Source organism: Chelonoidis abingdonii, chromosome 9, assembly GCF_003597395.2.
Source record: "Chelonoidis abingdonii isolate Lonesome George chromosome 9, CheloAbing_2.0, whole genome shotgun sequence".
NCBI lineage: Eukaryota > Metazoa > Chordata > Testudines > Testudinidae > Chelonoidis > Chelonoidis abingdonii.
In genome coordinates, this window is record NC_133777.1 from 42,487,772 (window position 1) to 42,503,865 (window position 16,094).

General features: G+C 52.9%; 1 protein-coding gene and 1 pseudogene across 1 annotated transcript; one reads left to right on the forward strand and one right to left on the reverse strand.

Moving 5' to 3' along the window:
• The first annotated feature begins 1,242 nt into the window (after window positions 1-1,242).
• PCLAF (PCNA clamp associated factor) lies at window positions 1,243-7,038 on the forward strand. The gene is made up of 4 exons (XM_032791179.2): window positions 1,243-1,451; window positions 1,552-1,629; window positions 2,328-2,496; window positions 6,543-7,038. Exons 1-4 carry the CDS (start codon window positions 1,400-1,402, stop codon window positions 6,604-6,606), a joined length of 363 nt encoding a protein of 120 aa, XP_032647070.1. The 5' UTR covers window positions 1,243-1,399; the 3' UTR covers window positions 6,607-7,038.
• Window positions 7,039-9,833: 2,795 nt separating this feature from the next.
• On the reverse strand, window positions 9,834-14,591 carry LOC116831267 (protein maestro-like; annotated as a pseudogene).
• Between the last annotated feature and the right edge of the window lie 1,503 nt (window positions 14,592-16,094).

A 16,094-nucleotide genomic window follows, 5' to 3' on the forward strand; every position in this document is an offset into this window, starting at 1 on the left:
CAATGCAGAATCCTTCTTTTTGCAGTGTTAGTAGGAAGCTTCCTGTGGGTTAGTGTGCTGTTCAGCTGTGTGTTGGAAATATTCCTTGTGCTGGAGATGTTGAAAGTAGGATTCTAGGTCACTGCAGAACTGTATCATGTTTGTGGGGACGGTGGGGCAGGAGAGGCCCCGAGACAGGACAGACCCTTCTGCCAGGCTAAGAATATAGCTGGATAGATTAACAATATTGTTGGATGCGTTAAGGGAAACACTGTTGTGGCCCCTTGTAGCATGTAGAAGTTTAGATAGTTTAGTGTCCTTTTTCCTCTGTAGAGAACCAAAGTATGTGTTGTAAATGGCTTATCTAGTTTTTGTAAAGTCCAGCCATGATGGAGTTTGTGTGAGAGGTTGTTTTTTTAAGAGAATTTCTAGTTTTCAGAGTGCATTCTTGATCTTCTCCTGTTTGTTGTACAGGATGTTGATCAGGTGGTTCCACAGTTTCTTTGAGTGTGTGTGCGGGGGCACCTCTAGAGCTTTTGCTGCCCCAAGTGGCAGAAAAAGAAAAGAAAAGCTGCGATTGCCATTAGCGGCACTTCCGCCGCAGCTCTACACCGCATACTTCATTCTTCAGTGGCAATTCAGCAGTACGTCATTGCCTCCGAGAGGGTCTGAGGGACCTGCTGCCAAAGAGATTGTACTGCCTCTCTCCGTCGGCCGCCCCAAGCACCTGCTTGCTACGCTGGTGCCTGGAGCTGGCCCTGAGTGTGTGGCACAATCTCTCACCACAGTCTGTGTGGTATGTTGATTGAAATGGATTTTTTTACCTTTAGTCCTTTAGGTATGATGTCCATTTGTTTGCATTTGGAAAGGAAGATGAAATTATATGGCGGAGGGAAGGGCACAATTTTATATTCTTGCGTCAGGCGCAAAAATAGCTAGTTACACCTCTGACTGTCCCTATAAAATCAGGACAGCTGGTCACCTATCCCCCCTCCCCCTCGCGTTGCAGCAGCTGCATGCTTGTCCTGTGCCGGCCCCTAGCGCTGGGTGCCATAAAGGCCAATACCAGGCAGCTGGACTTTACTCCCCGTCCCAGACACGTGCCTGGGCCAGGCAGCCGGCGCTGGCCCGATCGCTCCTGCTCCGCGGAAGGGCGCTGGCTTTGCTGAGCGGGGGCGGGGCCGGGGGAGCACTGACGAGCTCATCACAGCGATCGCTGCTCCCGCCTCAGTAGGGAGAGTCCCCGCCCACCCCTGCCACAGAGAACCACTGAGTCGTCGGTTCCGGTTCCGTTCCCGGCCAATAGGAGCGCGCCGCAGGGCGCGCGCGGGAAAAGCTGTGTGGTGCCGGCGGGCGGGCGGGCGAGCGCGGGCTCTTTCCTGCTCTGTCCGCTGCAGGCAGCGCTCCCCCTCCCCTCGGCATGGTGCGGACCAAGGCAGATTGCGGCGGCGCCGGCGGGGCCTACCGGAAAGGTGCGGGCGGGAGCAGGTGGGGGGCGGGGGGCGCCCAGGCCTCGAGGGGCTGGGGCCGAGCGCTCCCCGGCCGGGCACTAACCGCTCCCTCCCCTTGCAGTGGTCGCCGCCCGGGCTCCCCGGAAAGCGCTGGGCTCCAGCAGCGCCAACGCGGGCGCTTCGCCGCCTGCCAAGAAAGGTGAGTCCCGGGCTGGGGGCTCGCGGGGCGGCGGCTGCCGCTGGCCTCGCAGCTCCTCGGGCCCGGGCCCACTGGTCGCTCGTCATGGCGGGGCCGTGGGGACCGGGTCACGCGGCGGGTTGCAGCCTCGCGGGGCCGCCCCCGCTTCTCTGTCCCGAGATGCGGGTGTCTCGGGCTTCACCCAGCGACAGCTCCGCGAGCCTGCGCCGGGCTGGGCACGCAGCCCCCGGCGGTGCGGCCTGTGACGGCCCCTCCATACCCGGTGGGGGCGCTCCGAGCAGGTACACGGGGGTGGGGACACGCTAGGGAGCGATAGCAGCTCCCCAAGGTTTCTCACAGACACTCGTGTGAGACCGGCTGTGCAGTGAGGGCAGCATGGTGTTAATCGCCCGTGGACCCTAATGAACCATGGGCTTGGGCCTTCTCCACAGAAGCATTTGCTACTTTGCTGCAAAGACGGGACCTAATTCAGCCTGCAAAACTTGCTACTGGCTGAGAACAATTTGCCCAGAAGTTAATCTGAAGATGGGATGTGATGGTATGGAGCTGCAGCTGAAACATCAATTAGTGACTGTGTTTGTTAAGGGGTTTACGGTGAGACATTTATTCTGTTTTCTCATTGAACTAGGAGATGTGTCCAGGATTGCTGAGCATATGTTGTCTCAATGGCTAGCTTGATAGACTCATTTCCTTTGTAGTTGAAAGCAAGTATGCTGGTGGAAATCCAGTATGTGTGAGACCAACACCAACCTGGCAAAAAGGGATTGGCGAATTCTTCAGGCAGTCCTCGAGACATGCAGAGAAAGAGAACCAGCTGCCTGATGATGAAGAGGCAGGAAGCAGTGGAATAGGAAGGTTTACTAAGAAGTAAGGATTCATTTCTCCTGGGTTATGGAGGAGAAATGATTTGTTGATTTTGTACTCTTTTAATTTTTGTTCTCAACTGAGTACTTTGGCATCAAAGATGTCAGCATGAAGGACATGACTTCCCCCTTATAGTTAGGAAGTCCATATTTCCCAGAGGGAAAACAGCACACCATGTGGGGCTAGACTGAGCCTCTTCCTCCCCAGAATTGTCCCCAGTTGCTCACCCACAGTGCTCCCACACAACATGGGTCTGATGTTGCTGCTCGCCTGAGCCCTGCCTGCCCACTGCGTGAAGCTGGAGCTGGCATCACCACTTGCTTGAGTCCTGCCTTTTCCTCCTCCTTCCGTCCCCCCCACCCATTCCTCCAGCCTCCACTTTTTTTGACAGAAGTGGGCATTTGTCTCATTTGCTCTTGCCAAAAAAGTCAGGATGGGTGGGAGAAGGCTTAAAAACAGGACTATCCCGGCCAAAATGGGATGTATGGTCACCCTACTCAGACTTTACCTGATCTGCGTACCTGGTATAAACATGCAAACTTGAAACTTCCCAAAACGCATAACTCACTGAACATAGAAATGCAAAAGAGTTCTCTTTTCTACTGGCCCCTGTGATTCTGACATCTTAAAACAATGTGTTGTCTGACAGAGAAGGGTGCAGTTTTGGCACATTCTTCTGTTCAGTGAACAGTTATCGCAGACAAAGATCACTGAAGTAAGCCAATCTGTTACTCCTGTCAACCTAATCCAGGGGTTCTCAAACTGGGAGTTGGGACCTCTGAGGGGGGTCGTGAGGTTATTACTTGTGTGTGTGTGGGGGGGGTGGGATCACAAGCTGTCAGCCTCAAACTCTGCTTTGCCTCCAGCATTTATAATGGTGTTAAATTAAAAACACTTTTAAATATATTTATAAGGAGGGGTTGCACTCAGAAGCTTAGTATTTGAAAGGGGTCACCAGTACAAAAGTTTGAGAACCACTGACCTAATCTATTGAAAGACTCTAGAGAGTGCCTCAATGAGTGTAATATATCTAACTCTATTAAAGGCTTAGACTAGACAACAAAGCAGACTTCTGAACTTGGAAGTGGCCTGAGGTTGGCTGAGAAAGTAGCAGACACTGTGGTATATGATTGGAGCAGATTCAGTAGGTGGGCAGAGTTGAATGCCTAGACAAGAAATTTAAACAAAATACAGTATAGACATTAGACTCAAAGGGGTATGTGATGGGAGATTTGCAGCAATTGCTTCAAATGGACTGAAGGGAAGCAAGTTGGGAAGAACAGGCCGGGACTGCAGTAATCAAGACAGGAGGTAGGGCATGTGCAAGAAATCTTTTTATTTGAATGGCTAACTCATTGGAACATTTACCTGAATTAATTGGGCAATTCGTGCATTGTTTAGGCCACAGTAAGGAAGGTGGGGGTAGCCTTGTGTTGTGTCTCATACGCTTCTGTTGTTTTCGGGACAGGGTAAAGGTAAATAGATTACAGTAAACAGCACAGTATTCTTTAAAGTTGCACTTCCTTTTGATGAACAGGTTTTTGCCATTGTTTAAACCTTGGTGGCTGGATGCACCATGGCTATCTGATAAAATACTTGGACTGGCATCTTTGGCCCATCTTGAAAGTGGATGTCTAATAAATGTTAGTGCTGTCCTCAGATTAAGTCTTTCCAATGGGAAAATGTTACCAGAAAGCAAGCTTCAGGGCTTGGAGTAGCAAATGCTTCTTGCGAAGCCAACAATTCCCGTCTTGTATAAATGATTACTCTCCTTATCTTACAAAAATTGTGCCCTGCCTCTGCTTTTGCTCATACTGCTCCCTTCAGCAGTACAGTACTACCTCAGAGTTACGAACACTTTGGGAATGGAGGTTGTCAGGAACATTTAAGAGTTATGAACTGAACAAAACGTTGTGGTTTTTCTTTCAAAAACATACAACTGAATATTGACTTAATACAGCTTTGCAACTTGACTATGCAGAAGAAAAATGTTGCTTTCCCTTAATTTTTTTAGTAGTTTATGTTAGCACAGTACTGTATTTACTTTTTTTTTTTTTGGGTCTCTGCTGCTGCCTGATTGTGTACTTCTGGTTCCGAGTGAGGTGTGTGGTTGACTGGTCAGTTCGTAACTCTGAGGTTCTACTGGAGATATGCATATGTAAAGTAGCAAAGAGGGGAAACTTTCTACATACTGGTAACTGCAGTATGTTTAGAACTATATAGCTATGAAAGTGAAAATTGCTCACTGTTCAAGGAGCAAATAGTCACTGAAGGGCTAAGATCGTGGCCTCCAGAAGGGAGAGTCCAGCAGCCCATGGCACCTTTTAATAAGGGTGCAGCCAGCTCTTTCTGGCTTAATCTAGAAAGGCTATCAGTTTCTTGTGATAAAATTTGACCTTTGAATCCACTGACTCTTCCGGAGGCAGCTGAAGACCGATGAACTAGCAATAAGATGCTTAGGGTAAAGTCTTCGCTCTGAACATCCTTAATCTGTAGTCTTTTGCTATTCTAACTTGGTGTAACTCTGATCTGTGGAGACTGTCTGCATATTTTGTATTTCAGAACCTGAAGTGCTGTGCCTCTACCTTAGCTAGTTCACGTTTCAGCTGACTACAGAACTCTTATTTTTAGGCTTACTAAAATAAGAGGCTGTGTGATGTTTAACTCTGTGAAGGGGGTTCTTTATTTCCCCTTGGAGATCTAGGGGGAGCTGGGCTAGGTGCAGAAACTACATCTTGGGTCTTGTTGGGAATCCTTAGATTCCTAACAGGAAAGGCTTTAACCTGGGTCCTTTAAGGATGACTTAAGGGCAGATCCTTCACCATTCTACTGTTTTATCTCCATGGAACCCACCCCATACTTTTGTGTAGGGATAGAAGTATACTGTAGAGTAGACAAATGGTTCTCAGCCTCTTCACACCAAGCCTATTTGGCAGTACGGGAAGGGCAAGCTGAAAATCTCTGCTATAGATAGTTGCTTTTTGGTCCAGCTCCAAGGCCCTGTCTTCTTAAGATAATGACTAGTGTGTTCTTGTTTTTACCTCTTCATCTGGATGCTCTGTGCTGCGGTTTTACCCTTCAGTGACGCAAGAGTTGTTTATCTAGTCCAGGGGTGGGCTCCCACTGGGGAGTGGGGTCTGGGGGCTTGCCCCGCTCTGGTGCTCCAGCGTGACTCCCGGAAGCAATGGCATGTCCCCCCCTCCCACTCCTACACTGCCCCAACCCCCTTCCCACCCTCCAAACCCCTCGGTCTCATCCTGGATCACCTTCCTGCACCCCAAGCCCCTCATCCTCAGCCCCATCCCAGATCCTGCTCCCCCAGCTGGACCCCTCACCCACACCTCCTGATCCAGCCAGGAGCCTCTTCCTGCACCCTGAACTCTTCATTTCTGGCCCCACCTCAGAGCCCACACCCCCAGCCAGGGCCCTCATCCCTTCCCCCTCCCATACCTCAACCCCAATTTCGTGAGCATTCATGGCCCACCCTACAATTTCTATACCCAGATATGGCCTCCGGGCCAAAAAGTTTGCCCACACCTGATCTAGTCACACACCGTTTTCTTCTAGTGCCCCATGCTGGCCGCCCTCCCCGACTTGTTTACTATGCTCAGAACCTCTCAGCTCCACAGAAGCTATGGAAGGTGGGTGTGTGGTCACCTTTAGATAAAGAAGGAAAGGTGGCTGAACAATTCCTTCCATCAAGGAAGGGTTCTCAGGTGGGTATCTAATGCAGCATAAAATCTGCTGCACTTGATTGAGCTCCCAAAGGGGAAAGGCTTCTTAGGAACTTTAGTTAAAGTGGCTTTAACCTTTTGGCTGTTTTTGCTAAAGAGTGAGTTGACTACTGTATATTGATTTGAGGGTTCCTTACTATATTTCATCAGTGTACAAAAGAATACTGAGATCTGTTAAGGGCCGCTAATTCTAGTAGTCTACATTACTTAATCTTGCATGTCAGAGGCTCGCTGAAGAGCACTGTTAGAAGAACCTCTCAACCAGCATATTGGTCAGTTACATTTGAAAGTTAAAATTCTCTCCTATCCCTACAGAGCTCGTCCCTTGACTCCAGATCCCACAGAAGATGGTGCATCCTCTGAAGATGAGCAAATATGATTCTGTCCTGCCTCTTTCTTACTGACTGTGCATTTCCTATACTTGAGTTGGGCTTTCTTGTACATTTTGTATATATCTTTTTTTACATTCCTGATGGCTTTTTTGTTTAGTTATTGTACAGAACTTTAAATAAAGTAACATTAGGCTTTTTACTCAATCATCCTCAGAAGTACTTCATAAGTTTGAGTGATTGCAAGGAAGTTTCTGGTAAAATTAATATATATCTCTTGGAGCTTAGCGTTCATTATAAAGCACTGTTTAAGTAGTCCTTTTTATCATCTTGCTTAAAATGGCTTTTTTGGCTTCCCTAATGATTCCACTGTAGTGTGCTGCTTATGTTGTTGAAGACTGGTGCCATATTTGTGCTTTACTGCCTAAAAGGCAGTCTGATTTTTTTCTATTAAATGGAAGTATTCTACAAAGAAATCTGAATTGGTATCTTCATTGAAATCTGAAGTGCCCGACCTTAGCCTCTCAGGATAGTGAGGGCAGAGATTGAAAATACACTTACACTTCTCTGAGAGGGGTCCAAAACACTTCATAGAAGAGAGGCACTTGAACAATCACGCTGAAATAACTCAGTGCATAGTAGACAGCACACTAGATATGTAAATAGAGATGGGTGAGCTGACTATTGTACTCTGCAGAACCTAGCCCAGTGAGGCTCTCATCCAGTTGGAGCTGGTAGGTGCTGTTTTGTGGAGCTTGTAGTCTGACTTTCCAAGATAAGTCCAACTCCGCTAGTAAATAAAAATTGTTTCTAAAAAGTCAGCTGCAGTTGGAGACAAACAGCACTCTTTTTAAAAAACAATCTAGTTTATACCAGTCAAAGGGGTCTTTGAGGCTCCTGGTAAAGTCATGTGTTAAGACAAGCTGAAAGATCCTAGAAAGGGGAGGAAACAGTTGAAATCAACAACGTGTATTTGAGTGGCTAATGGAGTGAGGCTGTCACCTCTTCCTGGATACATTGAGAGACACTCCATGGGGGCAGAGGGTGTACGCACTGGAAGGAATAAGATTAACTACTATGGCTGTCACCCCCACTGTCTCCTGAGACTCCAGGATCCATCATGACACTGGGTCTTCATTGTCCTGATCCTAAAAGGTGTCCTGGCTAGACCAGGCCAGAGAAGGGACTAGCGATATTGCCATCTTCACTGTCTTCAACAAATCCTAAACATTTGAGTCTGCTGTAACTCCCTCTCTCATATCACTTTTCTTCCATATCTTTATTTCTTTATTTTCTTCTCTGTCTAACAAGTCTAGCATAGCTGGCCAAGCCTGTACCTTTTAAAAACACTGCTGTGAGGCAGCTCAAAGCAATACCTTAAACAGATAGATACTGGTACAAGTACCAGGTCTTAAAGTGACTAATCAGATTGCGTGCTGTGCCTGTGCCTCTTCAATAGTGAGGATGCAAGTGAGTCAGGACCAGAGGCAGTGTGTGTATTTTTAACTCTACCATTCTTTTGTCCTCCTGTGTGTGTAGTTGTGTTTTGCCTTCAGGATCAGACTCCAGTAACAGCAGCTCCAGACCATCTCAGCTAACTTTTTCCTCTTTCCCTCCGTCAAGGTCAATTAGTATATCTGAAATATCAAATGGGGTTTTCCCTAGAAACATTCTACAGGCAAAGGTAATAAGGGATATTGTTAAAATGAAAGCTTTATTTAATATTTACATTTTAACTGTTCTTTCTGTATGTTTATATTAAAAGGATCACTACTTTTTTTTGTGGCAGTAGTTAAGATGGGAATAAGCTAGTGATCACTTGACTGGCTAATCTGAAAGTGAACAAGAGTTTCTTTAACATCTTATCCTTTGTTAGGCTATACACATGTTTTAACACAACACTGCTGCTCTAATATAAACACGGTGAGCAGCTGAAGAGAATTCTGTAAATGCCTATGGATAAATCTTCAGTCAACTTAAATATTTCTGTACTGCGCCAAAGCATGTTCACACAAACTACTAAGTGGTGTGCCTAGCTAAAGATCATTACAAATGATGATTTAAAAAAACAAACAAACCTTCCCCATGTCTGCATGATGAATATATTGACCAAACTAGGTTTAACAGCAGGCTGCTGATCAACTAATGTTGCCCTTTGAGCTCTAAAGTTCAAAATAAATCTCATCCTCTTTATTATGTATATAAGATGTAAGGAAATTGACAAGCTGCAGCAGCCTTAGTCCTCTCTTGCTCTGTGGATTGGGGCTGTGAGAAGTGACACTAGCTCTGCTTGCAGCCTGCAGTTCAGCCTGAGACGCTACGCCAACCCCTGCCCACCCTTCCTGGGCTGACTGCAGCCTCTACAGGTATTTAAGCACCAGGCTTAGGATACCTGCTCAGCACCTGGCTGGGTTCTGCCTAGTGAGCAGCTGGCAGGGTCAGCTTCTGACAGAACTAATGCCCGTGATGCATGGGAGGGGTTGGACTGCACACTCCAACCCTGGGATGTGTTTCCTCAGCTCTGGCGCAGCCCTTTGGGGCATGATCAGCTGTTGAAGGCAGGGAGACTCAGAGCTAGAATTTCATATCCTCATAAGCATAGTTGGGGCTGGGGTGGGGATCAGCTGCTCCGTGCGTGCAGGGGCTCTTGGAGCTGCCACTTGCAGGAGGCTGGCAGCAATCCTTGGGAGAGATAGTTAGTGGTGGGTCTGCAACACGACTTCCTGGCATATGCCAGGCTGGGTTCTGCAGAGTTTGCACCAAATATGGCTCAGAGCAAACCACAGCCTCGTCCTTGACTGAGGTGGCTCAGAGTCCCTGCCGGCGGCAATGCCGCTGGTGAGGGAGTAGGGGGAAAGTCTCCTCTAGCATCTGGGTCTCCCATGGGAGGTTGTTTCCCTCCCTCTTGTGGAGTCCACCCCCTCTCTGCTTGCCACTGCCCCATGCCTGCCAGGAACCACTCACTTCTGACTCCCAGACCCTGCTGACCAGCCATGGCTCCTGCCCGGGCCAGGATGGGAACACTTCACGGGGAAGGAAGTTTCAAATTATGGCCGGGGAGAGGATACCCCAGAACCAGCCCCAAGGGTTTTCTCCCTTTTCCTACACTCTGCAGGTCACTCCAACAGGGTTCTGGCTCCAAGCCACCGTGCGATGTGGCTGCTGCTCCCTGCCCCTACAACCCCTCCCCAATTTCCCCCTGCCCCTCCTCCCAGCACAGCAATACTCCTCAGCCGTGACTTACAGCAGGGCGGGCATTCCAAGCCTCCTGCTCTTCTCTGGCTTCAATTCTCCATCATGTATCCTAAGGGAGGCAGGCGGGCCTGGTTATTTAACAGCATGCAGGGCACCAGCCATCGCTTGTATTTCTGTTCTTCAAGGTGCCCCTCGCTCCCAATCCACCCGGGCAGAGGAGGGGAAGGAGCTGGGTGGAGAATCAGTGCCCAAGATTATTGGGATCATTTTGCCTTTGGCCTCATGCCCCACAAAGGCTAGGAGAGAGGTATTGTGCACACAAGACCCACGGGGAATTGGCATGAAGCACAGTGGGACAGAGATGCTGCCCTGGCTCTTTGCCTGCATGGCTGGTGGTAGCTGGGGTGGGCAGGGTTGGGGCTTCCTGTGAATCTCTGCCCTCCCTGTACAGGCTGCAGGGGGACCTGGCTGGCACCAGTGCCTCGGGAGGGAGGGGGGGGAACCAGGGTGAAACCTTTAGGAGGCAGGATCTCTCCCTTGGGCCTGCTCCTGCTGCAGGTGCTGGGCTTGCCCAGGGTCAGGACAGAGAGACCCTCTGGCCGCAGAGCCCTCCCACATCTGGCTGCAAGGAGTCTTGGTTCCCCCTTTGTCCCAAGGAGATGGGAAGGTGTGTGGTGGGGGAAATGGGTGTGTTTGTGTCCAGGCAGAGGTGGCTAGCCCCTCCTCCCGTTGGCAGTGTGCTTCTGGCACTGGGCCCCGGGCTCATGGGCAGGGAGCGATAATAGGAAATAGAGCTCCAGCTCTTTTCTTACCTATCAGCTGCTGGGCAGCTGCTGCTCTCAGGGCAGCCTTCTTGCTCAGCCTCCCTGGGCAGTCCTGGAGCTGGGAAGCCAAGAACCCAGTTAGTCCCAAGCCACACATCCTCCCCAGGCAGAGGGGAGCTGCCTGCTAGGGAGGTGAGGAACCCCTGGCTGCCAGAGCCCTCTCCCCCTTGACTCCTCCCATGGGACAGAGCTGACTTTCCAAAGAGGATGGATCTAGACTGTTCTCAGTGATACCAGATGACAGAACAAGGAGTAATCAAGTTGCAGTGGGGGAGGTTTAGGTTGGATAATAGGAAAAACTTTTTCACCAGGAGGGTAGTGTAGCACTGGAATGGGTTACCTAGGGAGGTGCTGGACTCTCCTTCCTTAGGGGTTTTTAAGGTCAGGCTTGACAGAGCCCTGGCTGGGATGATTTAGTTGAGGATTGGTCTTGGTACGAGCAGGGGATTGGACTAGATGCCTTCCTGAGGTCCCTTCCAACCCTGATATTCTATGATTCTGTGACTTGTAGGGGAGCCATCCTCAAGGGCAGGGGATGGGGCTGAGTCAGTGAGGGGGCTCCCTGGAGCAGGGAAACCCTCTGTGCCTAGGTCCTCCCACCCCCCAGTCCTGCAAGGCACACGCCCTAGAGCTCACTCACCAGAGTTCTGCAGGCTTCACTCAGGAAGATGGGGATGGCGGGGGCCGCTCCCTCGGCCAGCTGGCTTCGCACGAGCGTGCGCAGGGACTGGTAGCTCAGGAAGGGTGAGCAATGCAGCAATGCCACCCTGCACGCCTGCCAGAGAGGGCGAGAAGGGAGCTGGGTGAGTTTCCCTGAGTGCAATGGGCTGCCAACTCGCAGGCTCTGCATGGCTTAGGGAGACTCTGCTGTGCCGGAGCAGCAAGGAGCCAGCTCTTTGGAGAACCTCCTCTGGCCTGATGGTTGTTATCCAGGCCCCCACAGCCCCCATCTCCAGCTTGGCTGGGTTGAGGGGAGCCAGGCCCAAATGCTGGGGCCAAGGAGGGACACTCCTGGAGCAGGGAAGGGGCCATTCCCTGGGGGGGTCCCTGTTGGGTGGTTAACAGCACTGCCCGGTGACCAACGTACTTGGCCTCCCCTCAATCCCAGGCACTATTGGGGGCTGCTACTCGGCAGAGGGGAGATAGCTGCAGGAAGCTGGTCATTCCCAGGCAGGAGCTAGCATACAAATGAGGGCAGGGCAGCAGCAGTGGAGACTCAGTCAGCCTCAGCGACCTGCCCTTCCCTGAGGCCCTACCTGGGTTAGGTCACTTGCTAGGGGCCAGAGATAGACCTGGGCCTGGCCACTAAACAGGGCAGGCTATAAAATGGAGCCACAGCCTCGGAGAGACTGGCTGGGCAGGGAGGCTGGAGGTGCCTGTGGGGAATGGAGGAGGAGAAGGAAACCCCACAGATCTACCCCACAGCTACACTCTGAGGGCTGGCAGAGCTCTGTGGGGGGTGGGGGAGGGCTGGATTAGTGGGGCGGTCCTGGGTGCCACAGGGCAGCATTGAGGAGATCTGGGGCTTGGAGGAGGGAGTTTGCACCACCCTTGCCATGTTGTTAGAATGCCCCCAGCAGTCACCCCTGCCCATATGAGTCCTCAGCTGCACTCACCTGGGCCACCTGGGGGTCACCGTCCTGTAGGTGGATGAGCAGCATCTCCATGCTCTTCTCCACCTCAGCCTCAAAGAGAGATGACCTCTTGGAAACAAATTTGCTGAGGTGGCCAAACAGCTCTATGGAGGCCCGCCTCAAGCCGCTGTTCTCCTGCAGACAGAGGGGTCAGGATGGTTAGGGGGGACAGGCTCAGGCCCTCACATGCTTTGGGAATCAGCCTGGCAGCTGCAGAGTCCTGAGAGGTTTCAGCTAGTTCAAACGACAGGACAATTCTCTGCAAACTCCTCTCCTTCCTGCTGGGCCCCAGGGCTGCCGAACAATTGTGGGCCCAGCGCCAAAGAACGGTTCTATCCCTGCCTCCCCTGGCAGAGGAGCTGAGTTGCCCCACAAATCCAGGAATGTGCCTGCATCGGACACTGAGCCCCCTCTGCGTGAGGGCAAGTCCTGAGCATCTCCCCCTGTGGGGTGCCCTATAGCACCCTGGGGCCTGCCCTGCTTGCAGGGCCGGCTTTAGGAAGTGCGGGGCCCAATTCGAACATTTTCGGCGGGGCCCTGGCAGGGATGACTTAAAAAAAAAAGTGGTAAAAAAAGCCTTTCATCATGTATTATTTACTTTCCATAGCTATATGAATTATAAAATTATATATTATATACATTGCATCATATATGCTGTTGATTGGCTATTAATGACTGCTGTTTCACATGTGTGGGTCCCCGCCACTCCCTGGGGGTGTGCACGTGTTGGTCCCAGCTGCTCCCTGCCCCGCTCATTGAAGCAGGTGTGCAGGGTTACTGCCCTGGAAACTGCAGGGCAGCAGTGGACATGGGGCTGGCTGGCGGCAGGGCAGGGGATGACTGGAGGTAGGGTCTGGCTGCAGGCAGTGCAAGGGGTGTGGGGCTGGTTGGAGACGGGGTGTGGGGTGGGCTGTCTTCAGGCAGGGCCGCAGGGGGGTGCAGCAGGGGTTTGCAGGGCTGGAGACAGAGGAGTGCGGGACTGGCTGGCTTCAGGCAGTGGGGTGCAGCAGGGGTTGACTGGAGACAGGGCAGGGGTGCGGGCTGGGCAGGGGGTGCAGGGCTGGTGCAGGCAGCAGTGTGTGTGGGGTTGGTTGACTTTGGGCAGGGCTGCAGAGGTGTGTGGCAGGGGTTGGCTGGAGACAGGACAGAGGGTTTGGCAGGGGCTGGCTGTGGGCACGGGGTGCAGAGCTGGCTGCAGGCAGCGGGGGGCAGACTGGTGTGGGCAGGTCAGCAGGTGCAGCAGAGGCAGCTGGAACCCCAGCCCTTTAAGTAGCCCCCAAAACCCTTTCTACCCCGCCCCGGACCTTTTAAATAGCCGTGGGAGCGCTGGGGAATGCATGGGGGAGGCGGGGCTCCGGCGGCTATTTAAAGGACTGGGGTAGGAAAGGCAGCTGGACCCCAGGCCCTTTAAATAGCCCCCGGAGCCCCTCACTGCCCCAGGGCTCTGGGGGCTATTTAAAGGGTTCAGAGCTCCTGCCAGGGTTGTGGGGCTTGCCACGCTCTGGCCGGAGCTCCAGATGGGAGAGCGGGGCTTGCCGCGCTCCAGCTGGAGCCTCCGGGCTTGCCACACTCCGGCCGGAGCGCGGCAAGGCCCGCGGCCTCGCTCTCCTGGCCGAAGAACAGCAAAGCCCCGCGGCCCCGCTCTCCCAGCTGGAGCTCCGGCCAGAGAGCGGCAAGCCCCGCCGCCCCAGCTAGAGCTCTAGCTGGGAGAGCGGGCTGCGCTGCGCTCCCGCCGGTGCTTCGCTCAAAGGAGCGGGACCATGGAAGACCCCGGAGCAGACCGCAGCAGGGGACCAGGGTAAGCAAAAAAAAAAAAAATTAAAAAGGTGCCTAAGGCGCGGGGCCCAATTCCCCAGAATTGGCCGAATCAGCCTAAAGCCAGCCCTGCCTGCTTGGTATTCATATCCTCAAAGAATGTTCTTGCCTGCATGGCTGGCGGAACGGCAACATGAGCCTTCAGAGGCCCTTGGGGCCCCGCAGCATCCAGCAGAGCCCTTCCGTCTCGTGCAGAATGGTGCAGGGGTCGCAGGATGGCCATACGGCACGGACAAAGCTCGCCAGAATCTGTTCTTGCTTCTTTCTGACCTGCAGACAAGGGGTTGGACGCCGCTCAGTGAGTAACGATCTGTCACCCTGAGTGTAACCACAGTCTGGTCAAGTCAGCCTACAGACCAGTCTTCTCCATAGGAGCCATAGGCTGAGGAGAAGGGGAACCAGGAGCTTCCTACACAGCCATCTCTGTCTAGTATTCTGCCATTCCAGACCCACCTTGTCCGGGAACGCGGTCACTGCCTTCCTGAGGCCATGCAGCGCTCTGTCACAAATGTGGATGTTGCCGTCTTCTGTCTGCTGCAGCATGGCCTTCAGCACCTGCTTCCACATGGCCTTGGGCTCATTGGGAAGGAACGGAGCTGTCAGAGAGGCCTTGCTGGGCGAGGCCAGTGGTGGGTCCTAGCCTGGCAGGAGCAAGGGGAAGGGAGTATGATCAGGGCCCAGGAGGTGACTTAGATCTGTACCGACTGCTGTTCATGAGGGGCTGGCTTCAGCTGAGCTTAACTGAAGTGATATGTGCAGGGCACAGTGCTCCCTCTGGTTCCAGTGTGTGCTCCCAAACCCCACCACAGAGCCCCCAGCAGAGGGATTAATTTACAAGCAATACACCACCAGGACCGTTTCTCATTGGCTGACCAGCTATTGGCCCCTGTTCCATCATCTTCTGGGGCTGGTTAACCCTTCCCCCTGGTCCTCCAGGCTCATCTCTGTGAACAGGGCGGTGCAGGCCATGCGTTCGCCCTCCTGGCTGGCCTGGAGGCTGGGAAGGAGAAGCTGTGGGATGCTCCTCAGGGCCAGGTTTGGGTGACTCACTATGGCTCTGGGAGAGAACAAGAGCTCATGTTGATGTGTGCATGACAGCCCTGCACATGCCGGAATCCGGCCCGGTCCCGGCCACCCCCTCCCATCTCTGCCCCACTGTGAGAATGTGACTCCTCCAGCCTCTGTCCTCACCTGCTAAGGAGAGTGAACCCCTCGGGCTGGGCCTCCTCCAGCAGCTGCCAGCCTTGCTCCTGGTCCATTACTTCCACAGCTGGCTGACTGCCCCTGAGGTGCAGCACCCGCGCCAGGGCCTGCACGGCCATGCTGGGAAGAGAAGGAGGCAGGAGATGGTGATGCGGGGATGCCTGCTCTCTGGGCCGGGGGTGGAGAGCAGGCCTCCCTTGCTGCAGCACTGAAGGGATCAGGGTGAGAATAGAAGATGCCCCACTGCTGCCTTTGGTTCTCCCTCCGAAACTGTGGGGGCAGGGGGTGTGTGTGTCTGCAGATGTGACCTTCGCCCTCCTCCAAAGATGTGAAAATTGCCCCTCCCCCCAGGAAACTAACCCTGGGGAGAAAAGTACAGGCAGTGCCCCCCTGAATGCCCTGCTGTCCTGAGCCCTGCCCCCCAGGGCCCATTGCAGAAAAGGGATGAAGTGGGTCAGTGACAGGCCCGGCCTGTCCAAAGCCTTCAAAGCAGACAGTAAATAGAGATAACAGCCAGCTCTGCCCTGCTCCCCAGCTCTGCTCCCCCCACCCCCCGGCTCAGCTCCATCATCACCCTGCTGAGCTGCCCACTCTGAGGAACTCTCTGGCTCCCTGAGTATCCGGGGGCAGCTCTGCCTGCTCCTCAGCACAAGAAACCTGACTGATCTGAACCCTCGGTCCCCTGAAGGCGTTGGGGGTCCCTGCTCAACGAGGGTCCGAGCAGGAAGCTTCCCCCTCCTAGGGGCTAACACAGACACTACGTGGGTGCTGCGATCCATCAGCCCCACACATTACCTGTGTGGACTGGTGTCACTGGGCCGGTCCTGCTGGACTCCCGAGGGGTGTTGTGCTGAGGGGCAGGCAATG

What these genes read in the sequence shown, in the direction of transcription:
- PCLAF (XM_032791179.2), top strand. Translation starts at nt 1,400, where the DNA reads ATGGTGCGGACCAAGGCAGATTGCGGCGGCGCCGGCGGGGCCTACCGG. An exon ending in TTCGCCGCCTGCCAAGAAAG is followed by an intron (nt 1,630 to 2,327) that starts GTGAGTCCCGGG and finishes TTTCCTTTGTAG; the next exon opens with TTGAAAGCAAGTATGCTGGT. An exon ending in ATAGGAAGGTTTACTAAGAA is followed by an intron (nt 2,497 to 6,542) that starts GTAAGGATTCAT and finishes CTATCCCTACAG; the next exon opens with AGCTCGTCCCTTGACTCCAG.